This window comes from Hyla sarda, chromosome 4 (genome assembly GCF_029499605.1).
Source record: "Hyla sarda isolate aHylSar1 chromosome 4, aHylSar1.hap1, whole genome shotgun sequence".
NCBI classification, from domain to species: Eukaryota; Metazoa; Chordata; class Amphibia; order Anura; family Hylidae; genus Hyla; species Hyla sarda.
This window is the reverse complement of record NC_079192.1, coordinates 178,411,234-178,438,865: the sequence shown is the minus strand read 5'-3', so window position 1 is coordinate 178,438,865 and position 27,632 is coordinate 178,411,234. Positions and strand designations below refer to the sequence as shown.

The window sequence follows — 27,632 nt, the reverse complement described above, 5'->3', positions numbered from 1 at the left end:
ATAAAAATATGTAAAAAAAACAAAACAAAACAAAAAAAACATGTGAACCCAGCCTAAAGGTTACTACATTCTACTTAATGTAAAAACAATAAGTTTTACCTTCAAGGACCTCATCGAGCATGTGTGTAACTTTCAGTTCTCTCAGAATGTGCTTCTTGAGATACGTCATAAAGATTCCAGAGCTAAATGCCTCATCCTGAACTTCATATGCTTCTGCATTCTCACTTCTGTGGGTGAATGGAGGAAACAGTTACTTTCTTGAACTAACTATCCTCATTCATGAAAACTGTATTGATCGCAGGTTCTTTATACATATGGGGGGAGATTTATCAAAACCTGTGCAGAGGAAGAGTGGTGCAGTTGCCCATAGCAACCAATCAGATTGCTTCTTTCATTTTCCACAGGCCTCTAAAGAGGCCTGTGGAAAATGAAAGAAGCAATCTGATTGGTTGCTATGGGCAACTGCACCACTCTTCCTCTGCACAGGTTTTGATAAATCTCCCCCATGGTACCCCTCCAATGAACGCCAAGGCAGGGTGTTGGTCGAAGTTGCAAACTTCATAAAATATTATTGGAAGAAAAGTGATGGTAACACTAAACACATAAAGTAATCTACTGAATATCACAAGGAGTGATTCTTGGCTACAAAAATCTTAAATACTGGATGAACTTTACTAAGGTGAAGAAACCAATAGGTCAGACATAATGGTCATCTACCTGTAAACAAGAGCTCCCACATAAAATATGTTCATCACAGTCAGGAAGGTCTCTGGGTCCATAGCTTCCAAATTTGCTCTGTGACTACATACAGTCAGGTGGAAACTTGTAACTTAAAAAAGGACAGGGTGTTAGGCTACGTTCACACGTCCAGAATGTCCACATGGAAATATCTCTGTGCGGACATTCTGCAGACTGTGGACGCTAGGACCGCACGGGAATGCGCCATCTCATAGACAACAATGCATTCCGTGCAGATTCTGCAGAAAGAAGGGACAGGTTCAGTCTTTCTGTGGACACGGAAATTGGAATTTCCGTGCCAGAAACATATAGGGGGAGATTTATCAAAACCTGTGCAGAGGAAAACTTGCCCAGTTGCCCATAGCAACCAATCAGATCGCTTCTTTCATTTTTCACAGGCCTTCATAAAAATGAAAGCAGCAAGCTGATTGGTTGCTATGGGCAACTGGGCAAGTTTTCCTCTGCACAGGTTTTGATAAATCTCCCCCATAGTTCGGAAATTCCTCTGTGTGCAGAGTGCAGCAGAATCCCATTAAATACAATCTCCGGCAGAATTCCGCACTGAAATTCCGGACATGTGAACATGGCCTTAGTATTCAGGGTAAAATGAACAGTTTGGGAATATTGAGGAATATTGACCTGAAGAAAACAAGTCTGATAGTTCTCAGAGGAGGAATCATTTCAATGGGTTATGATTCAGGGTTATATAACCTCTGACTAACACAGTCAAATTGACTGAAGTGGATGAATATTATTAGTTGCGTTTTTGCACACTGAACTCTATTGTTTCTGCTTGAGCAACTAACAGGAAATAAGTAATCTAAAAGGTAGCAGAAACATTTACCACAAGTGCTTAGAGGACACACAACAGTTACTTCATTTATGCAGCTTAACCCATTCATTTCAGTAAGAGGATAAGACTGAAGGCACGTTCACTTGTATCAAATGGCACCATCTTTATACCATGAATCTATTTACTGTGTTGCAGAACTGAACAGTTGGTATTGCTGTTGTTGCCGGAGTTGCTGCTGTTAGAAAATGAAGTTTTTCTCCCAGAAAAGGTTTGCAGTAACACATGTTTTGCTATACACATGTTTATTCCCTTTGTGTGTATTGGAACTAAACCAAAAAAGTGAGGGAAAAAAGCAAATTGGACATAATGTCACACCAAACTCCAAAAATGGTCTGGACAAAATTATTGGCACACTTTCAAAATTGTGGAAAAATAAGATTTTCCTGCATGTGATGCTCCTTTAAACTCACCTGGGGCAAGTAACAGGTGTGGGCAATATTAAAATCACACCTGAAAGCAGATAAAAAAGGAGAGAAGTTCACTTAGTCTTTGCATTGTGTGTCTGCGTGTGCCACACTAAGCATGGACAACAGAAAGAGGAGAGAACTGTCTGAGGACTTGAGAACCAAAATTGTGGAAAAATGTCAACAATCTCAAGGTTACAAGTCTATCTCCAGAGATCTAGATTTGCCTTTGTTCACAGTGCGCAACATTTTCAAGAACTTTGCAACCCATGGCACTGTAGCTAATCTTCTTGGGGGTGGATGGAGGAGATAAATTGATGAAGGTGTCAACGCAGGATAGTCCAGATGGGGGAGAAGCAGCCCCAAACAAGTTCCAAAATATTCAAGCTGTCCTGAAGTGGCCAGCAATGAGTCCAGATCTAAATCCAATTGAAGACCTGTGGAGAGGTCTTAAAATTGCTTTTGGGAAAAGGCGCCCTTCCAATAAGAGAGACCTGGAGCAGTTTGCAAAGGAAGAGTGGTCTAACGTTCCGGCTGAGAGGTGTAAGAAGCTTATTGATGGTTATAGGAAGCGACTGATTTCAGTTATTTTTTCCAAAGGGTGTGTAACCAAATATTAAGTTAAGGGTGCCAATAATTTTGTCCAGCCCATTTTTGGAGTTTGGTGTGACATTATGTCCAATTTGCTTTTTTTCCTCCCTTATTTTAGTTTAGTCCCAATACACACAAAGGGGATAAAATGTCTAGTGGCGGAGGACCCCTTAAATGATGTTCCTTCTCATGCTCCTATTCAGCAAAATCTGTAACGGTCTGACAACCACCTATGTTGCTGCGACTGATACATGATTTTGCCAGTAATACACAAGAAAAATGCTATAAACAAAACAGGCTACATTTAAAAAAAACATTTCATGGACGCAAAAAGAATCAACAAAAACTCCACAAGTCAACCTGCTTTGTATGTAGCACATTTCTTATTACACTAAAGGCTTTAAAGTAACACCTGTCTAAAAAAAGCAAAATATGAAAAACACCATATCACATGACTTACGTGGCATATCCATAGACTGTATTACCCAGTGGCTTGAGAGGGCTCACTTTGGATAACGCGCAATGCGAGTTATACCTAATCAAGATAAAAACAAACAAACTGTACGATTAAACATCAATGACAATGTACACTATGAACATGTGTCTAGTAGAGCTGCCATTACAGAGCACAGAAAAGGGAGACAGTTCTGTGGTCTCAAATTTGTTTGTATCAAATGTTAGAAATGTTATTGATAAACAATTATCAATAAAGGTTCATTTTAAATTCAAATGTGTGATTGATGTTTTACTATTGCTGTTTGGGGCATCAAAGGTGGGATTATTTGGGGGGGGGGGCACTATAATTTTATAAAGGTGAAGAGGGTGATGGAAAAGTGAGGAGCCTAGGATATTTGAACTGAACATTATACAGAGTAAAACTGTGGCTGTAAAAGTTGTAATTAATATAGAGGAAGAAGAAAAACAACGAGAAGTGCACCCCTAGTGAAGACCGTTTAACGGGTATAACCGAAAATAGATAAAGATGGGTTCTTACCCTTAGGTGTTGCGCTCAGGGCTCAATACCTACAGTAGCGTCTGGAGAGAAGCAACCGGACCGCTGCCACGAGGAACTACCCAGAGTGACGTCAGTCTATCCGGTGGAAGTAGAATATTTGGAAATGGGTTCCTCTGAATAAAGGCGCTGGTCCTCAAATATTGTAAACAGATTTTATTTGTAACGCGTTTCGATCCCGGACAGGGTTCGAAACGCGTTGCAAACAGGATCCGTTTACAATATTTGAGGACCAGCGCCTTTATTCAGAGGAACCCATTCCAAATATCCCAATATTGTAAAAGTTGTAATGGCAGTCAAGGCCAGAAGGAAAAGAAGAGGAAAGAGAACCAGATGTCTTTGGATGTAACTGTATCACTTATATGGACTGCTGAGCCTGTGTAGTACTGGTATCTACCACTATATGTTCACTATATGGGGGTAATATTGGTCTTTGTATGGCATATATTATTCAGTAACAATATGGTGGCATTATTTACTCACAATTTAGTTAGTGCTAATGATATTGTTCCTGGTGTGGCGGTATTATTTGTGCCTTATATACAGTAGTATACTTTTTTTGGTAAGACTGGTCTTTGTTAAGTGACGATGACTATACTGTATATAGTATTTGACTGTTATTGGTACAATATTTCAGCATTTTGGGACATATGTAATCTATAACTGGTTTCTATGTTTTTATGTTAAATATTTATCAATATAAATCCACATGACTTCTATAAATGGACTAACGTATTCAATAAATCTTACATGATTTTTCTATTACTCTTCCTATATAAGTACAAAAGAAATACAAGCATAGAGCTGTAGATTTGTCAGTACCAGGTAGCCCCATTGCTTTCACACTAACCGTAGAGCAGTGAAGATGCTGTCCTACATGAGAAGCTTTGGTAGTGACCTTATGCCTTAAACTCATTACAAATATTTTTATGCCTTCTATGACAAGCTCTATTTTTTTGTACACTACATATAGTGAAAGTCATATTAGATCAATAGATTACGTTCAGTGTCATACCACTTCCTGCAGGTGTCAAGCAAAACCACATTTAAGGCTGTCTTTCTTTCTTGCATTTGCTGTAAGATTCTTTGAACACTGATACAGTTTTCAGGTTTGTATGGCTGAGGAGCATCAATTGGTACCATATAGTTTCTCCCCAAGTGTTCATATCCATGGCCAGCATAATAGAACAGACCTGCATTTGAAAGAGAACCAAAAACAGATATAATGCAAATTAGGGGAGTAGTGTGACTCTTTGAGGAGAATGGAGTCTTACTCCTTACAATGCTTCACGGGAAACAAAAAGTATTCAAAATAGCTAATCTCCAGAAGGAAAAGATCTTGCTCTAATGCCACCTATTGGGGGTAGCTAATTTTTAAATCAATGTTTTACCCCTGAATGGCCTTAATCATGATAGGGGATTATAAACCATGTAATCCCCTTCTAGTGGATATTTTGGCTTGACATATAATCCCTAAACATGTTTAAGGCTCTTTAAAGGGTACATGTCATCATTTTCATGCTGCCTGAACCATGAGTCATCAGGGTGGTCCATGCTAGCTTTTTCCCGCCTTGCCGATCTTGATGATAGATCTTTCCCTATTCTCAAACGGGAAAAGCTCTATCAATCAAGGCTTGTAGGGCGTAGAAAAGCCACCAGGGACCCCCCTGATAAAAGTGATGACAGGTTATTTTTAATAGCCAAACATTGATTATGAAGGGAAGCTACCTTCAGTAGATAACACTGTAGTTATTTTCCTTCTAGAAATGAGCTACTTAGCATACTTTTCTAATATTGGAAAGTGAAACGAGTAACCAGGGCTGTCAATAGGAGACCATTGTAATGTATGTTAAAAGCAAAGTATAAAAAGAGCGTAGATCACACTGTTAGTTATATACCAAGCACCCTTACTTGACCTTCATTACAAGGTCACTGAGGTCTGGCAGTAGCTAAATCTGTGTATTATTAGCCAATGATGCAAATGTTCCTGGAAGAGAACTATATATTTCCAAACCAGGAACAGGACAGAAAAGTCAGGACAGAGCTGTTTTCTAGCTATGACCAGTAACTTGTAAGAGACACTCTATGTTGTGCTAGTCACATAATGTTTCTTATTGGATGGCTCTTGTACTATATTCTGCCAACTCACCATAAACACCTTTATCCAGAAGCTGCAGAAACTGACTGACAGATGTCAACATTTCTTCACGCGTCAGGTCTATAAGTGATATTACACAGAAGCCCAGTCTTCTCAGAAGGGTAGACAGCTCGAACACATCCACCATAGGGGCAAGCAGATTGGGGTGATTCAGGTAACCATTGTTCCCGATCAGTAGTGCCACTTTACCAGTTGCTGTAAGGTCACAAACAATGCATATAAGAGCTATTATTAAAAACAAGAAGAGTTGGGAGGCTCACACCACTAAATGAAATCCTATACCGAGGTGACCCGTGTTGCACGTACCCATCGTGCCAAAAAAGTTAATATATAAAATGTGGAAACAGTCCTCAAGGTATATAAATCCTAAAAATGCACAAGATATGCATTAAACATACATACATATATATATATATATATATATATATATATATATATATACATATAAAGAATATTTATTTATAGATCTAATAGCAATTAAAATGGTGTTCTGACAGGGCCCATGCCAGAAACACACATAATAATATAAAACTGATTAAAATAATATATATATTAATAAAACTGTGTAATAAAATTGTATGACCGCGTATGAAAATGACAGTATTGTCCACCCCTGGATAGATATGGCAAATAGTCTTTTTGTATACTAATCTCAATATATGTAAGTCCACTATGAGGTCCGAGGAAAGAAATAGATAGTAAAAGCTCTCCGGTGCACTGCACCACTCACCACCCGTGCCTTTGTCAAACATGCTTGACAGTTATAGCCAAAACGTTGCACTGCTGGTAACCAATAAAAGACCACACAGCCTTTTTGCAAAGAAATTAGAGCTGCTTTAAAGGGGTACTCTGGCCCTAATACATCTTATCCCTATCCAAAGGATAGGGGATAATATGTATGATCGCAGGGGTCCCGCCGCTGGGGACACTCGGAGCCTCCAGCGCTGTGGAGAGCTCACAAAGGTGGGTGCGCAATGACAGATTGCAGGGGTCCACAGTGGGCGGGACCCTCACGATCAGATATCTTATCTCTTATCCTTTGGATAGGGGATAAAATGTATTAGGGCTAGAGTACCCCTTTAATGCTGTGACCTGCTTTACTTGGATGTTAATGCTCTGAACTGGTTATCTGGATGGTCACCTGCATAGAAGCTGGGACTGGTGCTGTCTTCCATTTCTCTACATATAATATAGCTTGTTCACAACAATATAAATAAAAAATAAGTGCATGCATCAAAGCTACTCACCATAGTACCTATGTCTAGGAGTTAGTCCTGCAAAGACAACAAAATATCTTGTTACTTGGATAAAAAATCAAAAACTACTTTTTAATCCTTCTCTATAGATTTCGATGGGCATTTTTCTGCAAATTTAATGCAAATGTGTGGCAAAATTCCCTGGCAGAATCATACTGAATAAAAAAAAGAAATACCGGTAATCGAGAATTAGAAAAACATGGCAGCGTTTTCTGAAAACAGTGACCAGTTCCATTCACTTCAATAGCATTGAGCTCCAATATCAGACACAACCCATGGACAAAAGCTTTGGGAATAGAGCAGCCATGTTTTTCTTATCATGTAGAACATCTAATCTTAATAAGAAACATTTTAAAACAACACACATAATAAATGAGTCCATTACCTGGACATATTGCAGGCTGTGGGGAAGCTCCTGAAATATAGAAAAGGACACTATGAAAAAGCTACAAGAAGCCAAAAAGTATCATAAAATTATCTCTTGTGTTGTATAAATCTGTGAAAATCATTGCTTATGTACCAATTGTAAGTTCAGCTGGTTCACTCCAAATTTCTCCATGGACATTTGACACATGGCACAGGTAGTTTCCACAATCTCTTCGCCTTATTGATTTGATCTAGGATGACATATGTATATACATCATTGTTGTAGTTGGACATATGTTTTATATATCCCTCCATTTCTGTTAATAGTTCAGTTAAATAATTCTCTTGAACAGGGCCGGATCATCATTGGCGCTATGGAGCACCTGCTCCAGGCCCTGTGCCCGCAGGGGGCCCCGTCACACTCCGGACATCTCTGTGTCCCGAAAAATCTTTTCAGGACTCAAGGATGTCCCGGCGGTTATCTCTCTGTGGTGGCCCCGCGTTAACTTTAAAAACACAGGGGCCGCCTGGAGTTAGCGCACGCAGGGACGTCACTGACGTCCCTTGCGTGCACCCATAGATGAAAAGCGGAGCGGAGCATCGAGGAGGACGCGCGGGTATGGTAAGTGACCTGCGATCATCTTCAGTGTTCCGACCTCCGCTCCCAGGACCTACTGCTATGGCCCATAGGCCATAGCAGTAGATTGTGACCCCGGTCCCCGGACCGGAGAAGCGGTGGTCGGAACACTGGGGCAGTAAACAGGCATACAGCCTCCAGCCATACACTTTATTGAATAAGTTTACAGGTACAGTACTACATAGCAGAGGGCTACGTGCAGCTAAAAGCCAATACCGACATGCAGTGAGTATAGTTTTCAAGTAGCATGTTGATGGCCGCACAATTCTGTGTTTGCTTTATCAATCTTTTTTTAAAACCGCAGCCGTGGAATGTAGACTTGGTTTTCTCTACTTTGTATGTGCCTGAGCACAACAGATCCCGATTACTTTAACTTCAAAGTGGTTGATACACTGATAGAGGGGTGCCAACTGTACAGTATATTGGACTTTACCAATTTGACCGTTTCACACAGGATGTAAAAGACATATTTTTTATGAAAGTGTATTGACATGTACTTTAGAACATTATGCTCTCACTCTAATTTCCAATTCTTACCTCAACTTCCTTCCCCCTTCTATAGGGCAGGTACCGACCATTGTGATACCACTGGTATTCAGGCGCTGGCAGTCCCAGAGCATAGCAGCAAAGACGGACTGCATTATGGGATGTTACATGTACAGAGACTGGTTGATTTACCATGATGGGCTCCCCATTCCAGTCATGAGGAATAACCCCTGAAACAGAACAAACACACATTCTATTGTCACTTTACCCTACAGAATTGTAAAGCCAAGTAAAGTACCATATGAATACAGGGTATTGACTTATTTTTCAAATTTTTAATAAATATAATTTTTTCTTCTTTTTGTGAAAAAGATAAGGTACTGCAATGCTAGAAAAGGGAATGTTGAATTAATTTCTTATTGATTTACCTTTTTATAGATTTTCTTTATCAGAAAAAATATGATCATGAGTTGCAAACTCTAATATAGCCTATTCATGTAGATTGTAACTATGTCAAAAACTAGAATAGTGTTCGGATTCAAAATATCAGTTTTGAAAATGGATATTTGCACCTTTTTTGGCTATTTACATCAGCCTATTAGCATTTGCTGTAGGCCAAAGGCAAACAGTTCAAGTAATGCAAAAACAGCTAAAAAAAAGTTTGTGCCACATGCCTAGAAAAGCATCTAAAAGTTTTGAGACTTTGGCTATGTTCACACATTGTAAATGGAAATTCTGTAGTTTGAATGGTGCAGCAGAATCCCATTGAAAACAGAGAGAGAGACAATATTTCTTTACAGTGGAACCCTGGAACGGAAATTACATAGTGTGAATGTATAGTTGTTTAATTTTATTAATACTTCACGATATATACACCAAATAGAGAAAAAGTTGCAGTGCTGGGACTTGTAGTCCTAATATGTGTGCTCAGGTCCCAGAGACCTGACCCAGGGTCCAGAATGACTCTTCAAATATAAAAAGGAAGAACAGGCGCTCCAAAGGCTTTAGTAAAGAAAGAAATGGATTTCTTCATCCATCAAGTGTAGCTTGAGAAGGATCCTATTCAGGGATTGAAACATCATTGTTGTATCCCACTTGATGGGTAAATAAATCCGTTTGTTCCTTTACCATATGTGAGTAAGTAGCTGGTAAAATGATGAATGAAAAGTATCTCAAGACTGGAGTTTGGGAGTGACTGAAGGTTCTGGACATTAAGTCACTTCCATACTCCAGTTCTTGTGCGTGTTACAGTCCCGAACCTGATCTCATAGGTGTGTGAGCACTGCCAGAAAACAGCAGCACATAGGAGTTACTCAGAAGCAGATCAGCTTGTCTGTGATATTTTAAAGGGGTACTCCGGCCCCAAGACATCTTATCCCCTATCCAAAGGAAGCAATCTAGCATGCAGCACCCACCAGTAAGTACTGCCGGAAGTGCTGGAGGTTCTCAGTCTTTTGACTCGTGATGTCCCGCCCCGCCCCCTTAATGCCAGTCTTTCAGAGGGGGAGTGGTGGCTGTCACGTCCCCTCCCATAGACTTACATTGAGGGGGCGTGGCTGTTAAATCACAAGGGGCGTGGCCTTCTGCAGTGCGAAAACAGTGTTCAGAACACTAACTTCTGCTAGTGGAGTAACCTGTCACACCTGTCTGTTTGGTTCTGTCTGCACTGGTAAGACAGGTTGAAGGGTCCTCTTCTACATACAATATACAGGCGGTTTTGTGATGTTCTGTTAATTTGGAAACCATAGAAACCTATGCTTTCCTATACAGTAACACAAGACGTAAACTAGCCACATCTATGACGGAAGAATACACTTTTAGAAAATCTGGTATGTCTGGATTCTGCCAAGTCTATTTCTGACAAAATTAAGCCAGAAATAAAGATAATTGATACATATAGTGGAATTAATACATAGATCCATTGTAACATTTTATCACTATGCAGCAACTTTTATATTATCTTACCTGCAGGAATATTTTTCAGTACTTTTACCCTCACCCAGTTGCTGAATAAAATGCGGTCATTGATGTCATTTACTCGACACGTATATAAGTTTGTTTTCCTGGCATGAATGTGCAGATCTGGCTGAGTTGCACCTGGAATTTCCTGACATGTAGACTGATGAAACAAGGAGAAAAGATGAATCAGTAGAGTCATTGATAGATGGATTATCTGAATATCTAAATGACTCATTCACTGGCATCATTCATACTTTAATGTGAAAATAATATGATATATATTTTTTTATTTGAATCCTTATGTAACCATATGTAAAAAAAACAACTTAGGGACTTGGTACTCTCTTTACTTATTGTACATACGGTATATTGTACAATCCATACAGCTGTTTAAAGGGATTTTTCTATTTCATAAAGTGGGGATCCAAGCTCTGGGATCCCCAGTGATCATAAGAATTAAGAAAAATGCAGGGTATCATTGTGCACACTGCAGCCAAACAGCAAGTATCTACAGGACACTGAGGATTGTGAAGACTAAGGCTAGGTTTCCACTTGGTTTTTTTTCTGGCAGTTTTTGGAAAACAGCCACTGCAGTTTTTGAGCCAAAGTCAGAAGTGGATCCATAAGGGAGGAGAAGTGTAAGTCCTTCCATTATATGTCCTATTCCTTTTGAATACATTTCTGGCTTTGGCTCAAAAACTGCAGTGGCGGTATTCCAAAAACTGCCAGAAAAAAAATCAAGTGGAAACCTAGCCTAATAGGAATGGAGTTCATGGCATGTCGAAGACAATGTATATATTTATATATCTGTATACATATGTATTGAAAGTAAGAGGAGAAACATTTTCCTCAAATTTGGTCTTTTGTATGCTCTGAAAAAATGGTGAGAGAGCGTATATAAAGAATTGTGTGTACACAGTTGGTACTGAAGTAGAAACAATATATATATTATATTGTATTAAAACAAACCGACCTATGATGGCCCCCGACATACGATAATTTCAACATGCGATGGCCTCTCAGAGGCCATCGCATGTTGAAGGCAGCATCAACATACGATGCTTTTGTATGTCGGGGCCATCGCATAAACGGCTATTCGGCAGCGCAGACTGCTTCAGCTGCCACCGGATAGCCGTTTACGGTGTGTCGTAAGCTCCGGTGATGGTTACTTGCCTGTCCGCGGCGCTCCAGGACGTCATCTTCGGGATCCCCTGCATCGCCGTCGCTCTCCATCGTCGTCATCACGTCGCCGCGCACGCCGTCCCATCATCCAATAGGAGCGGTGTGCATAGTGACGTAATGGCGGCGATGAGGAACGACGATCTCAGGCAACAGAGACGTTCCGGAGCGGCGGGGACACCCTGGAGACGTGGCGACAGCGATGAACGGCGACATCCAGGGCAGCGGTGACAGCGGGGACAGGTGAGTATAACATCCTATATTTAACATTGCACGGATCCCTCAACATACGATGGTTTCAACAAACGATTGTTCATTTGGAACGGATTACCATTGTATGTTGAGGGACCACTGTATATGTTTATTGATGTAATTGTCCATGGCAACTGCCTGCAGGGCCCTTGCAGTAGTGTCAATAGATATAAACAAATATAAAATGAATAATATAGAAAATAAAAAAATGTAAATGATAAAAAAGGATTATGCAGATAAGTAAAAAAGGTCCATATTATGCAATCAAAAGGATAGGCAGCGATTTCGAATACAATATTGCACAATTTGTAATCCAGTGGATAAAGTTCCGTATAGCTTAGAGAATATACATATGTATATACATCTCTACCATCTGTTATCTTTGTAACGTACTAAGTGAATTACTTCCTCTGTTAGTTCTTACACTACATGGCACAGCGCAACCATGACAGTGATGAATGCCACTATATCAGTGCATGAACCAAAAAGGTTTGTGTTATAAATAAAAATGGATCAAACACTGCAAACATTTTAAAATAAATAAATAAATAAAGAATACAGTTATTAAGCAGGAGGTAAGACAAGTTTCAATGATCTTGTGGTTTCAACAAACTTTGCATAAATCAATAGTATAAGTGAACGTATGAAACGTTGAAATCAGGCAAAAAAAATTTTGGGACATGTCAATGTAACATGCAAAGTGACCAAAGTAACATACAAGTGATTTCTTTATTTATCTAGTCACTTAATATCTACCTGACTGAATACATATATAAACAAGTTAGATAAATAAATAAATATATTAGATTAGACAGAGAGCTAGATCTGTAGAGTTGTCTGTAAAACCTTGTGTGTTTAGGAAACCGGCATGTAAATTTACAATATGCGTGTGTGTTATGGTCATATAGTTGTAAAATATGACTACAGACTGATTTAAGCAAGAAATGTAAAGTAACTCTCCCACAGCAATGAGACGTGCTCAGAATATAACACTTTCACAAGAAAGAAAATCTATTTTTGTATCAGATAAGCCAAGTGAAAAAGGAAGTGTGTTTGACACATGCTTGTTCCATGAGGTTGACTTTCTATTAATACCAGGCAAGTAAATGTGTTGAAATTACCTCCCACTGCATAAACCACTGATAATACAACTTCGTAGGGCCCTGGGCCTTGCAGCGCAGGGTGAGGGGAAAGTCCAGGGGAACACAGGCACACACTGGTTGCTCTGTGATTTGGATATCTACAAATAAAAAAAGGATGTGTGTTATTTTCACTGTCCACTGTCTCAGACATCAGTCATTGGTAAAATATCTCATATATATAAGAGGACATATAGGGGAGATGATTTATTAATCCATTTGTGCCAGTTTTATGGCATATAAATCACAAAGGTGCGAGACATTTTGCTGTTTTGCACTTATATAGATATGCAGGGTTTATGCAGGACACCTGGTGTCCTGCCTAGCAACAGTTACCCAAATGTTACATCAAAAATCGGCATAATTTCTGGTGCAAATGTACATCTGCTCATAGCAATCCAGGGAATTTCCCTCCGGCATTCTTTCAATTAAAGGAGATATCCAGCCAAAAACGGTTTTCTTGTGAGCTGCAGTGAGGGGATGCTGAGAGAGTGAGCAATGAATAAAGAGGAGGGAGGTGTATGTGTGCTTCAGCCAATTAGGGACAACAGCAAACTGAAGCATGGCTCTCTGAGCTTGAGAGCAGGGAGTGTGAAGTGTTGTCTACTGGTAGACACTAGTCATCATGTGTGATAAGATCTCCTAGACTTTCTGCCTGGAGGAAAAGATTACACTTCACAATGCATAGTTATATAACTTTAACATGTACAGCTATATAATGGTAATTTTATTTGGCTGGAGATCTCCTTTAAGACTGGCTTATGAAACAACAGTTGTAGTAAATTACTCCCGTAATGTTCCTGTATTACATCAATTCTAGATATGTCTATGCACTGAATATAGATTGATTTGGTTATTAATTATTATAGCCAGTAATGCAACAAATGAGATCTATTCCATTTGAGGCAATGTTCTCGCAGATTCTGATGTTTACTCCAAAACAAAATGTATGCAATTTCTATGAGAATCCATGCTGCTGTTCATACCTGCAGAATTTTCTGCCACTGATTTGAAATCTGGATCTGAGAAAGACAAGTGGTTTCTGTATGGAAACCTTGATGAATAGCTACATGTAAGTTAGCCTCTCTGAGGTGGACTAATACATGTGTGGATAAACAGCACATCAAAATGTAAATTCATGGCAGAAATCTAAGGCTATGTTCACACAGCTTAATTTTTGCAGAATGTCCAGAATGCCTGGACACGTCGTCTAGGGCAGGTGCCGACGTGTTACAAGAACTGCTCGGAAATACACGGTCTCCTTAGACAGCAATGTATTTTAAGCCGATTGCGCTGGAAGAATTGTCATATCATTTCTTTCTGCGATGATCGGAATTTCCTTGCAGGTGTTTCCGCTGTGTGCATGGTGCAGCAGAATCTCACTGAAAACAGAATTTTTCCAACAGATTCCGCTCAGAAATTCTGATGTGTGAACAAAGCCTAAGGGTCTTGTGCAAAGCTGTTTACTGTAAACAGCAACAGAGATTTTCCATTGAAATCAATGACGTAGATTTTGGCATGGAATACACAGGAAAATATTCCATGTTAACATACCCTACAAATCCATAATTATATTTCCTATTATTAAGTAACATTATGTTAAATTGTTAGGTTGTTGATAAACTTAAATAATGTGTGTTCTCTTTATGAGCCAACTTTTTTTTTTCTTGTGACAAATGCTATTTAAAACTATTAGGGAAGTAAAAATAAACTTTGTTCCCTTTAGCATAAATAGTGCCTTAACTGTCACGCATTTTCCCTTTGATTCCTTCACATTCACACTGACAACTTTCTATATTGGAACAAATGGAAAGGAAAAGAGGATGAGTTTGCATCACTACCAGTGACTGTACATGTGAGCTGTCATGGAATCTCAGAGTGGGATTGCCTTCCTGTTGTGTACAGAGGACTCATAGCTGTATGACCTATACAGTACAGTACAGATGTGTCTGCATTCTATTATACAGATTCTGTGACAGGGTGAGACAAGTATCTTCATCACCACCTCCAAAATGAGTGACTGCGGCTGCCAATAACCGTCCATAGTTATAGAAAGAAGGGCAGCTTCGAACGCCAAACTGTTGCTTTAAAGTGTAACTATCGTCAACAAAACTTTTTACACAGTGTAATATACATTGGTTAAAAAATATGTATATTTTTGTCCCTGCAGGGCAAGCAGGGCTCCGTACACTGAGGACAAGCAGGGTTCCATACACTGAGGACAGGCAGAGCTCTGTATACTGAGGGCAAGCAGGGCTCCGTACACTGAGGACAAGCAGGGTTCCGTACACTGAGGACAGGCAGAGCTCTGTACACTGAGAGCAAGCAGGGTTCTGTACACTGAGGACAAGCAGGGTTCTGTACACTGAGGACAAGCAGGGCTCTGTACACTGAGGACAAGCAGGGCTCTGTACACTGAGGACAAGCAGGGCTCTGTACACTGAGGACAAGCAGGGCTCTGTACACTGAGGACAAGCAGGGCTCTGTACACTGAGGACAAGCATGGCTCCGTACACTGAGGACAAGCAGAACTCTGTACACTGAGGGCAAGCAGGGGTCTGTGCACCGAGGACAAGCAGGGCTCTGTACACCGAGGACAAGCAGGGCTCTGTACACTGAGGACAAGCAGGGCTCTGTACACTGAGGACAAGCAGGGCTCTGTACACTGAGGACAAGCAGGGCTCTGTACACTGAGGACAAGCAGGGCTCTGTACACTGAGGACAAGCAGGGCTCTGTACACTGAGGACAAGCAGGGCTCTGTACACTGAGGACAAGCAGGGCTCTGTACACTGAGGACAAGCAGGGCTCTGTACACTGAGGACAAGCATGGCTCCGTACACTGAGGACAAGCAGAACTCTGTACACTGAGGGCAAGCAGGGGTCTGTGCACCAAGGACAAGCAGGGCTCTGTACACCGAGGACAAGCAGGGCTCTGTACACTGAGGACAAGCAGGGCTCTGTACACTGAGGACAAGCAGGGCTCTGTACACTGAGGACAAGCAGGGCTCTGTACACTGAGGACAAGCAGGGCTCCGTACACTGAGGACAAGCATGGCTCCGTACACTGAGGACAAGCAGAACTCTGTACACTGAGGACAAGCAGGGCTCTGTACACTGAGGGCAAGCAGGGGTCTGTGCACCGAGGACAAGCAGGGCTCTGTACACCGAGGACAAGCAGGGCTCTGTACACCGAGGACAAGCAGGGCTCTGTACACCGAGGACAAGTAGGGCTCTGTACACCGAGGACAAGCAGGGCTCTGTACACCGAGGACAAGCAGGGCTCTGTACACCGAGGACAAGCAGGGCTCTGTACACCGAGGACAAGCAGGGCTCTGTACACCGAGGACAAGCAGGGCTCTGTACACCGAGGACAAGCACACATGAAGATGATTGACAAGCTAGGAGCCTACACAGATCCCTGCTTGTCCTACACTCACTTCCTGTATTTGGACCCCTCACAGAGACACACAAGCAATAGCTGCAGAGACATAATTTTTTTACCCAAAAATATTTTTTAAAAATTACGCAATGTATATTACAAATATACATCAAATGGTATTATCAACATTATATATAAAGTTTTTGTTGACGACAGGTACACTGTAAACAGGTGAAATACTGTGCAGATAAGTAAAGAAGACTTATTTATGAGTTTTCCTTGCTTATGTTAACATAAATGACAAAATATCTTGTTGTTATTTGACCATTCCTCTAAACAAAACCTACATTTACTGAAAAGTTTTCAAAGGAGGCAAAAGTAAATTCCTCACCTTTCAGCATGGTTATACATTGGCAGAGCCTGTGGGCTTGTGGGAAACATCAAAGATGGGACATTATGCAGTATTTCTCCATTGCAACAGAATGGTCATCTAGGAACAAAAGAGGATTCTTATCACAGAGCAGATAAAATCATTCATAAACTGTATAATACATATGTGTACATAGATAAATGTATTTTATATTTTTACATACTGCACTAAAGCTGTTACTGACAATTTTTTTTACTTTAAGGGTAATGTCACACGTAGGGCATCCTTAGCGTATTTGACGCTGCAGACACGCTACTGACCGCCCCTAGAGCCAGCTTCCTACTTTGCCCAAGTGTCCTAGTTTGCCTTCTTATAGCAGCAATACGCCGCTAAGAGCAGACACAGGGAGAGCTGCTAGGCACAGTGTACTCAGACATCACTCCCTCTGCTCCAGGCTGCGATGTCTGTGAGTACGCTGAGCATGGCGCGTGCGACTCGCAGCTCAGTCTGTGTCTGCTCGTAGCGGCATATTGCTGGCACTGCTATAGGCAGACAAACCATTACACTCGGCCAAAGTAGGAGGATGACTCTAGAGGTGGTCAGTATTGCCTTGGCAGTAGCGCCTTACACTGTGGATGCGCTACCTGTGACTGCGTATTTGCTGCTGCATTTTTTTCTACTGATTGAAGTCAATGGGGAGCCAAATCAGCTGCAAAAAATACGACATTTGCGACCCTACCTTTATGGGGGGGGGGGGGGGTTCAGGATAAGAAAAACAAGAAACATGCTTTCTTTCAAAAACAACGCCACACCTGTCGTCTGGTATTGTATGGTATTACAACACAGCTCCATTCACTAATATGGAGCCTAGATGTTCAATTGTAATAGTAGCCTTCTGAGCTGAGGATATTTTCTCCTTATATAGCAGAACATGTGCTCCCCATGAAAAAAGATCATTTCAAAGCATAATTAGCTATAGGTGTTAAAACATTGGCAAATGCAGAAATGAATAATTAGGGACATCTTGTTACATTATTCAACTATTATCTATCACTGGTAGAAAAGTCCCATATAATAAATAGGCCAAAAAACTCACACTTAAACCACACCCCTTTATACTAAAGTCACACCCCATTGACAAAAGAGGGTTAATAGTGACCAAAACACAGAAAAGTTGCAATTTTTAAGCAAGCTTTATTGTGCTTTAGTTTTTGTGTTTTAGTCACTTATGCACCAAATGACGTCAGTATTTTAGGCGGCATGGTTTAATTATAGTGAGGCTTTATTATATGTGACTATTACCCTTTTTTATTGCAAAATGAGGCTTGCACATGAGGCTTGCACAAAAGCCAAAAAGGCTGGCATACAAGCCTTGACAAATTCCCCACATGCCCCACGTTTAAAGAAAAAATTAGCAAAAGCTGAGAGCGGACTTCTCTTTTCCATTTATACAGTATGTGTTCCATTGTCTACTCATTGACTTCTTCTTTCCATTCTGCATTCCTCTGCTGACATTAGGGAACTTTATACAAAAAGGATATGCTCCATTGCATAAGTGACTCTCTGAATTGCTAAATGGGGGTTCCATTGTTTTTAATAAGATCCGTAGATCTAATAGTTATTGGGGAGTGAAAACACAAGGAATGTCGGCTGTGTGTGGCCAAAATGCAGCAGCCAATACCACAAGAGGTTGACTGCCGCATTTCAGCCATATGCAGCCAACAGCTTGTGTGTTCATCCTTACACCTTCACATCAGGGAAAATTACATCAATTATGTTAGATTTTACTGACACAACATAGAACAGAGAACATATAACAGAATAGAAACATAGATGTGCTTTTTTTTATTTTTTATGCAAAATATCTCCCCCTATCTATGGAGCTATGGCAAGGCAAATTTCATAATATTGCCATTTTTACAGCATGAGTCATCCCTTTTAGGCTACCCATAAGCATGCCTATGTTCATCTCACCCTCTACCTTAACCCCTTAAGGACCCGGGGTTCCGTTTTTGCATTTTCATTTTTTCCTCTTTACCTTTAAAAAAATCATGACTCTTTCAATTTTGCACCTAAAAATCCATATGATTGCTTATTTTTTGCGCCACTAATTCTACTTTGTAATGATGTCAGTCATTTTACCCAAAAATCTACAGCGAAACGGAAAAAAAAATCATTTTGAGACAAAATTGAAAAAACAAAACGCTATTTTGTAAATTTTGGGGGCTTCTGTTTCTACACAGTACATTTTTCGGTAAAAATTACTCCTTATCTTTATTTTGTAGGTCCATACAATTAAAATGATACCCTACTTATATAGGTTTGATTTTGTCTTGCTTCAGGAAAAAATCATAACTACATGCAGGAAAATTAATACGTTTAAAATTGTCATCTTCTGACCCCTATAACTTTTTTAGTTTTCTGCGTATGGGGCGGTATGAGGACTCATTTTTGCGCCATGATCTGAAATTTTTAGCAGTACCATTTTTGTATTGATCGGACTTTTTATTCCTTTTTTCATGATATAAAAAGTGACCAAAAAATACACTATTTTGGACTTTGGAACTTTTTTTGCGCGTACGCCATTGACCGTGCGGTTTAATTAACAATATATTTTTATAATTCGGACATTTCCACACGCGGCAATACCACATATGTTTATGTTTATTTACACAGTTTTTTTTTTTAAATGGGAAAAGGGGGGTGATTCAAACTTTTACTAGGGGAGGGGTTAAATGATCTTTATTCACTTTTTCTTTGCAGTGTTCTAGCTCCCATAGGGACCTATAACACTGCACACACTGATCTTTATCATTGATCACTGGTTTCTCATAAGAAACCAGTGATCGATGATTCTGCCGCTTGACCGCTCATGCCTGGATCTCAAGCACTGAGCAGTCATTCGGCGATCGGACAGCATGGAGGCAGGTAGGGGCCCTCCGTCTGTCCTGTAAGCTGTTCGGGATGCCACAATTTTGCCGCTGCAATCCAGAACAGCCCCTGAGCTAACCGGCATAGGTTTACTTTCACTTTAGACGCAGCGTTTAACTTTGAGCGCCGTGTCTAAAGGGTTAATAGCACGGCACCGTGATCAGTGCCGCGCACTTTTAGCCACGGGCCGTTGTTAGAGGCCGGGCCCAACCCACTTTGACGCGGGGCCATGCCGTGGCCCCACGTTATAGAACGGGAGCAGACTCAGGACGTACAGGTACTTAACAGGTTAAAGGGTTACTTCGGTGGCAAATTTTTTTTTTTAAATCAACTGGTGCCACAATGTTAAACAGATTTGTAAATTAAACTAATGATGAGACAGGAAAGGAGAGGGCACACAAAAGGTAGCTTCACCTTAATATTGCAGCACAATATCGGCAACCTAAGTGATCATCTCCTGCGGGGTGCATATACAAAGGATGAAGTATCACCGCTGAGCGGTGAGTGCATACACCTTTTCTTCATTGTATTAGATTTTTAAATTTCTTCATTTAAAAAAATCTTAATCCTTCCAGTACTTATCAGATGCTGTATGCTTCAGAGAAAGTTCTTTTCTTTTTACATTTCTTTTCTGTCTGACCACAGTGCTCTCTGCTGACACCTCTGTCCATTTTAGGACCTGTACAGAGCATGAGAGGTTTGCTATGGGGATTTGCTCCTACTTTGGACAGTTCCTGACATGGACAGAGGTGTCAGCAGAGAGCACTATGGTCAGACATAAAGGAAACTATACTATACTGATAAGTACTGGAACGATTAAGATTTTTATATAGAAGTAATTTACAAATCTGTTTAACTTTCTGGCACCAGTTGATTTAAAAAAACAAAAAACAAGTGTTTCCCACCGGAGTACCCCTATAAATATAACTTCAGCTAGGAAGTGTCATTCATGACAACAGTAGCTCTGAGAAGCAAATCTGCTGACTGCTGAGTGATGAGAATTAACAAAAAGATCCAGGAGATTAAAATACTCAGAACGGATTGATGTTTTCCAGGTTGCCTTGATAACAGTATGGAGTGGTGACAACACGGTTAATAAAACTACCAGCCTGATGACTGTGGAGAAACAAGTATTTGACATATATGCAAACTAGCAAAATTCTGAAAACAACTGGCGCGTGCTCTCATCTATATGTGCTAATGGCAATAGTTGTCGTCTTTGGAGTAGCTAACATAGTTAGCGTAAATGCACACTAGACTGAACATTACAGTACCAGCAAAGTCGATGTGATTTTGGAAATCTCTACATGCAGCAGATATTTTCATGCAGATTTTCTGCAGATCTTTCCACAGCATATCGCTCTAGTGTGCGTTTACCCTTACATATTCAGTAAGGTTGGATAATACCAAGTTTAATCTATTATTGTGAAGAATCATTCTATGAGGTAGATGCTATCATTTTCCCATTAAGGGTCTATTCACACGTACAGTATTCTGCGCAGATTTGAGGTACAAGGATTTCAAGCTGTGTTCAGTCATTCACCTTTACATTGAAATCTTCAGCAGAAAATCCGGCGCCTCAAATCTGCACGGAATACTGTACGTGTGAATAGACCCTAAGAGACTCTTTTAAAATCGCTCTTGCTGCAGGCGGTTAGGATTTTTTGGCCACAGCGCGACCACCTCAATGTTGCCTTCTGTGGCCTTACTCTATAAGTGCAAAGGGTTAAAACTTTGTTTTAATTTTGGTGAGTTTTTCCTTAATTTATCCATTTTTAGTGTTCCTGAATAAACTACTAAATAATTTATCTTAGATAACCCAGGTCTATATGTCCTCATATAACAAACCGTAAGCCTTACCATACAACAGCAGGAGTGGACAGCCTATAAATAGTGGCTCTTGTATAGCAGTACGGGAAGGTGACTTTGTAGTGGCCGTTACCTTTATTGGACAATATGTAGTGCTGCAGTTACTGTGCGGTGTTGCTCATCTTGAAACCTCTGTGACTGTGTCATAGGAGAGAATGGGAAATTGTGGTTTACTTTCAGTTTTGAGTGAGCATTTGATTCCAAGGTGCTAGTTCCTACCGGGCTAAAAGCTTGTTCACACAGGGACGTCTATAGAGTGGCTCTTAAAGGGGTACTCTGGCGCTTAGACATCTTATCCCCTATCCAAAGGATAGGGGATAAGATGCCTGATCGCGGGGGTCCCGCCACTGGGGACCCCCGTGATCTTGCATGCAGCACCCCAGTTAAAATCAGTCCCCGAAGCATGTTCGCTCCGGGTCTGATTACCGGCGACCACGGGGCAGGCGGCGTGTGACGTCACGCCTCCGCCCCTCAATGCAAGCCGGTAATCAGACCCGGAGCGAACATGCTTCGGGGACTGATTTTAACTGGGGTGCTGCATGCAAGATCACGGGGGTCCCCAGCGGCAGGACCCCCGCGATCAGGCATCTTATCCCCTATCCTTTGGATAGGGGATAAGATGTCTAAACGCCGGAGTACCCCTTTAACTCCAACACAAAAGCACAAAAAGTAAACAAAAATTTTTGAAATTCCTTTCGATTTTTATTCAATGTTCTCGTTATCGCTAGTATCGCTTTCCACAACAGTTCCATCCTTCCCTTTTATATAACTTCAGATCACGCCACAAGCTAAGCAGCTTATTCTGTGTTGGATGCATCATATTTAGCCATAGTGAGAATACTCCTTTTCTTCCCAGACTTGGTTTCTCTTTACTTTACCTAGTTGATGATTTAGATTATTCATGTCAAGATTTTTCCCTCTTCCTCGTTTTCTCGATGGGTTGGTTGGGCTGGGGGGGGTCTAGTTTACTTTTTGAAAATGCTGTCTACATGTTTATAGTTTAAAAATAAAAAAGTGAAAGAGCAATAGTCCTTAAGATCTAATAGTCAATGAGCCAATGAACTGACTACTGCAACAGCTGGCATTGGTGGAACAGTGGGAGCCGATAAAGTGTGTATGGGAACAGCACTGTATTAGAGCATATGGGCTGTTAAAATACTTACCTGCCCATTCTGACATGGTGCTCGTTTGCCCGGCCACCTGCCACCCTGTTGAGCATCAGTGTCACAGCATTGTCATGGCCATTGGCCCATCAGCAGTCTGGGCTGGTCAGCCAATAAGTCTCTCAGAAAACCAAGCTCTGACTTAGTGTGTCCAATCCTGGTGCTCATTGGCCTAACTTGAGTAGGTGCCTGTGATTTTTGTATTCCTTGGCTATTTTTACTGCATTATAATAGTGCTGTATATCTCCTGACCTCTGGACCATGTACCTGGTAACCCTTTGAAAGCTGATTATGTCTAGACATGCTCTTCTGGCTACTGACCTCCAGATGTTTATCCCAGACCCCTAACTTCCATTTGGGATAAACTTTATTTCTCACTTAAAAAAAAAAAAATTAAATACTTATATCCTCTCGCTTCTAAATTGGATCTGGAGCCACAGTTATATAGCTGTTTGCACCCACTATGGCTGTGATTTATTTGAAATGTATTGCTTTTTGGGATTTTCTAATAAAATGATGTCTGCATTGTGGGTATCTGACTGGGTATACCAAATATTAGACCACTCACTCAGATGCCCATAACGGAGGTTGCCCAGAGAAATTCTGACTGGGATGCCAATGAACTTGAGGTACCTGCTGATGGATAACCTACTTTAATAGTTTTGTCGGGGGGACTTGCACATAGAAAAGATTTTATGCAGATTACGATGAGCAGAATGCCACCCGGCAGGCATTTCTTTCTATCTTAGCTGTGACAACCTGACACCAGTGATTGTTACAAGAAAAGGAAACTATGATCTTCTCCTACAGATCGATGTTGGTGGAGAAACAGAGTAGCCACAAAACAAAAGGCTCATGCCGGTTCCATTCTGTGGTATTTCTCACAGTTCTCTACAGGTGATATACATATTGTGTAATGCCATTATGGAAATATAAACAGCCTGAAGCATTGCTAACTGAATTGAACTGGAAATTGCAGTCTTTTAGAGTTCCCGTAAGTGTATTGTGGGGAGTAGAGATGAGCGAACTTACAGTAAATTCGATTTGTCACAAACTTCTCGGCTCGGCAGTTGATGACTTATCCTGCATAAATTAGTTCAGCTTTCAGGTGCTCCGGTGGGCTGGAAAAGGGGGATACAGTCCTAGGAAAGAGTCTACTAGGACTGTATCCACCTTTTCCAGCCCACCGGAGCACCTGAAAGCTGAACTCATTTATGCAGGATAAGTCATCAACTGCCGAACCGAGACGTTCGTGACGAATCGAATTTACTGTAAGTTCGCTCATCTCTAGTGGGGAGGGTGGTAACTGCGGCTTCTAACTAGGCCTCTGCGTACAGTGCACAGTAGGTGAACACCTGCTCTCCTATACTTTGATTTAAACCTCCTCTCCGAGTTTTGCTGCCCTGCCCCCTACACAGACTGATCCTTCCAGTCTTCGGAAACCAGGCTATTTAGTAAACTACTTTCTTCCCAGGGCATCTAGGGGGCTCCTGAGGGCCCTTAGTAAATTTACAGGCCTTTATTAATGTACTTTATTGGTCTTAATGTGAATTGCCAAGGTTAGTCCTGACTACACTCCTATATATATTTATTTATTTGTTTATGGGTGAACTACAGTATTGTTTATGGGTGAACTACATTTAAACAGTATGAGTTATTAATGAAAACACATATCTATATGGTTGTGAAATAAAAACTATCAAATAATCAATATAAGCCATATAAGGAGAACTTTTAGCCTCTGTCCACTTCTGCATTAAGGCTACTATTGACCCCATTGAATTATGATGGGGTCTGTCCTGGTTCTGTCAAGGTTTATTTCATTTTAACAGCAAGAACATTACTGCATACTAACAGAACTGCCAATAGGGTCTCTGAACTGAACCCTGTAAACCTAAACAAAAACATGGCTTGGCCCCTTCATCCCTTAAACCAGTGTTTCCCAACCAGGGTGCTCCCAGCTATTGAAAAACTTCAACTCCCAGCATGCCTAAACAGCCTTTGGCCTGGGGGCCTTCATAAGGCCCCCCAAGCTGCAATGGAAACCCATCAACCCGGGTAATTTACAGGCTGCCCATGGAGTAACACAGCACCACAGATCCCTCAAATACTGCAATTACAATTTGACTGCAGCATTTAAGGGGTTGAACTGCCAGGATCGGAGATTTCTGTGTCTCAGCTAGTTTGCACGGGAGGTGGCTATGCGTCAGTCAAGTACTCTAAGTGGTCGCTGTAAAAACAAATGTACAATGTAACCACAGAACCAATATGGGTCATGTGTAATATGTATTGTTATACTTTCTCTTGAGATCACAACAATCTTGAGAAATTGCCTAAGACAATTGCGATTTTGCTTTCTTCAACTATTTCATTCTATTTAGCACAAGCAAACAGTACAGAATGTGCAGGAAGGAAAAGACTCAATCGCAGTCCTGTTAGTAATTCTCTATTCACACACAGCATAGAGCTACATTACTTGATTGGTGGTATATAAGGTAAAGTACCCCTCCCTCTGGATTACTCTACCATACCCCCTCCTAGAAAGATAAGAACACATATGAATGGTAACAAGGAGCCGCTTGGCCTGTTTATTAAACCAACATAACCATTCAGCATAGTATAAATCACATAAATAACTTTATTAACATTATTGCACATAACATATTCGACAGGAAGGGTCCCCGTAATTAACCCCATACATTTATTACTCACTTTTGTTACTCTTGGCCGCTTTCACCTCACCCAAGGGCACCCATGTATAATATTAATGCATGCGCCAAGTAACTCCTGGGGCCCAGGCCCACTCCAGCTGTAGTCAACACAGCTGGTAAATAATCAATCAATTATTCATTTCCAATGCTCCACATACTTTAAAAATGTAACCTCTAAGAGCCATTTTACCTGCCACAGAGGAAAATGTGTGTAACCTTGCACACTTTCATCCCACTACACCCTAGATGCTGTATCAGTGTCCTCCTGCAATGCCAAACTACACAGCTTAATACAAGTGGCATTTAAATGAGTGCCATCCTGCCGTAAAACTCTCCAGGCTCACCCTCTAGTTCACTGTGACTGACCACAATACCTCCATTACGGCAAAAAAATTGCCTCCTTGTTGATTGGCTTCACCTTGTTCAACTGCTCCATAGACCATGTATGACTCCAAACTCACCATGTCGGTTCAAACCACAACAATACCCGAAAAGGTCGACCACCCTTTGCCAGTACCAATCGCCTAGCTCCTAATTCCCAGATGCCTATAATCCCCCTCTCCTGAAAGGGAACCCAATATTACCTTGCTCCAACACTGCCTAGGTAGATAAACCACCCCACTAGCCCTAGGGCTCCCCTTAAAACACTTATTTGTATGTATAATCCTGCCCTAACCCTGAGAACATGCCTCTCTTATGTAAACTCTTACCCTTCATGGAAACATGTATATGTGGTAGCCCAGTACTGTCAGGCAGTGTCCCCAGGGCCTCCTGTAGTTGTTTCCCCATCTATATATGTTGGATATTAAAAGATGTGTTATACCTTTAATAAAATGTACCATGTGATTGTTACCCAGGAGGTACCAGTGACCAGCTGACCCCCAGAGTGACCTATGGGCTCCCGGCTAGTCTCCCCCGTATAAGCCTTGGGTGGAGCTAGCTCTCTCTCTTTCTCTCTTGCTTCCTGCGGAGGTCCAGTAAAGTCGTGCCTAGTGTGTGTGTCCAGAGTAGTGGAGGCCTCAAGTCAAGTCCTGCAGCCGCAAATCAAGTGCAAGTAAGCTAAAGTCACCGTTCTGTCAGTCTCAAGTCAGTCAAGTAAAGTCATCTGTCTACTCAGCGTGGCCTGCACTAAATTCTCCAGTCCAACTACAAGTCCCAGCAAACCTGCAAGGTCTCTGTGTTACTGGTCACCTCCTTGGGCCCTGGCTGTACTGCATATACTCTGCTGTCTACCCTCAGTAAAGCTACCGTTGGCCGTAACTTGGCGTTGGTGTCTTCATTGCCCCCCGTGCCTAGCCCAGGATCCTTAATAAACGTCCATTTGCGCATAGGGGGTTAAAACAGCAGCAGCCACCCAGGGGCCGCCACCTCCAGAGCAGAGGGGACAACGGGGGGGGGGGGGGGGGGGGAGGAGACGGAGGGGACCGCAACAGAAAGGAAAAGGAGACGGAGGGGACAAGGAGGGGGACAGGGGGGACGAGGAGGAATGCAGAACATGCTCATAAGGAGCACACCTGAGGAAAGGCTCAAAGCTCAGGCAGGGGAGAGGGCTTGGCCACAGGCAGGGAAGAGGGCCAAAGGAACGGGCGGGACAGGGCTCACAGGGACTATAGTGGGAAAGGAGAGCGGGACTGAGGAGAGGTCCGCCAGCCTTCCGGACCCGCCTCGGGCGCAACAGGAGGGGAGGCCAGCTCAGCCACAAGCGAGCATGCCAGCCCTCACCCTCCTGCTCCATCCGGGCCATAAGGGGGCAGTAACATACCAACCAGCAGCCAACACTCCAGGTCCTGGGCAGATTGAGGGGGGAAGGGAGGCACCACAGCTATAAATACCCAGGGGAGGGCCCCTGAAAGCCCGGGAAACTATTAAACCCCATATTGGTGCACTTCTTCCCCCCCCACCCATGGGACATACCACTATAGCCACTGGAAAGTTTTACAGGCGGGGAGGGGGCTAAAAACCTTGCCTGTATATTTCTTAACCCCTTCCTGCTCACCAGTCAGGGGGCAAGCTAGTTATTCACAGCTTGCCCCTCCAGGATCCAGCGGTATACCTTTGGGTGGTTAAGGCTAAACCATGCCCTGACGTCACGAACACAGGGCGTTAATGCCATCTGCCCTTAGGGTAACAACATCTGCCCTGCACCTCACAACCCACCATGCCACATATAGTGCTGTG

At 41.7% G+C, this 27,632-nt stretch overlaps 1 protein-coding gene across 4 annotated transcripts in view; it reads right to left on the bottom strand.

The window, feature by feature from the left end:
• The window catches only part of LOC130368753 (mucosa-associated lymphoid tissue lymphoma translocation protein 1 homolog), a 109,520-nt gene that overhangs the window by 15,540 nt on the left and 66,348 nt on the right, over window positions 1-27,632 (bottom strand). For 3 of the 4 annotated variants that reach the window (XM_056572923.1, XM_056572924.1, XM_056572921.1), the window contains 11 exons: window positions 16,802-16,900; window positions 13,013-13,131; window positions 10,467-10,620; window positions 8,553-8,731; window positions 7,533-7,629; window positions 7,398-7,427; window positions 7,004-7,030; window positions 5,748-5,951; window positions 4,614-4,791; window positions 3,047-3,121; window positions 100-227 (listed from right to left, as the gene is read on the bottom strand). In XM_056572923.1, coding sequence (XP_056428898.1) covers window positions 100-227; window positions 3,047-3,121; window positions 4,614-4,791; window positions 5,748-5,951; window positions 7,004-7,030; window positions 7,398-7,427; window positions 7,533-7,629; window positions 8,553-8,731; window positions 10,467-10,620; window positions 13,013-13,131; window positions 16,802-16,811 — 1,201 coding nt within the window. In that variant the 5' untranslated portion in view covers window positions 16,812-16,900. The remainder of the gene's footprint in view (window positions 1-99; window positions 228-3,046; window positions 3,122-4,613; window positions 4,792-5,747; window positions 5,952-7,003; window positions 7,031-7,397; window positions 7,428-7,532; window positions 7,630-8,552; window positions 8,732-10,466; window positions 10,621-13,012; window positions 13,132-16,801; window positions 16,901-27,632) is intronic. The other variant, XM_056572925.1, reaches the window with a different exon arrangement.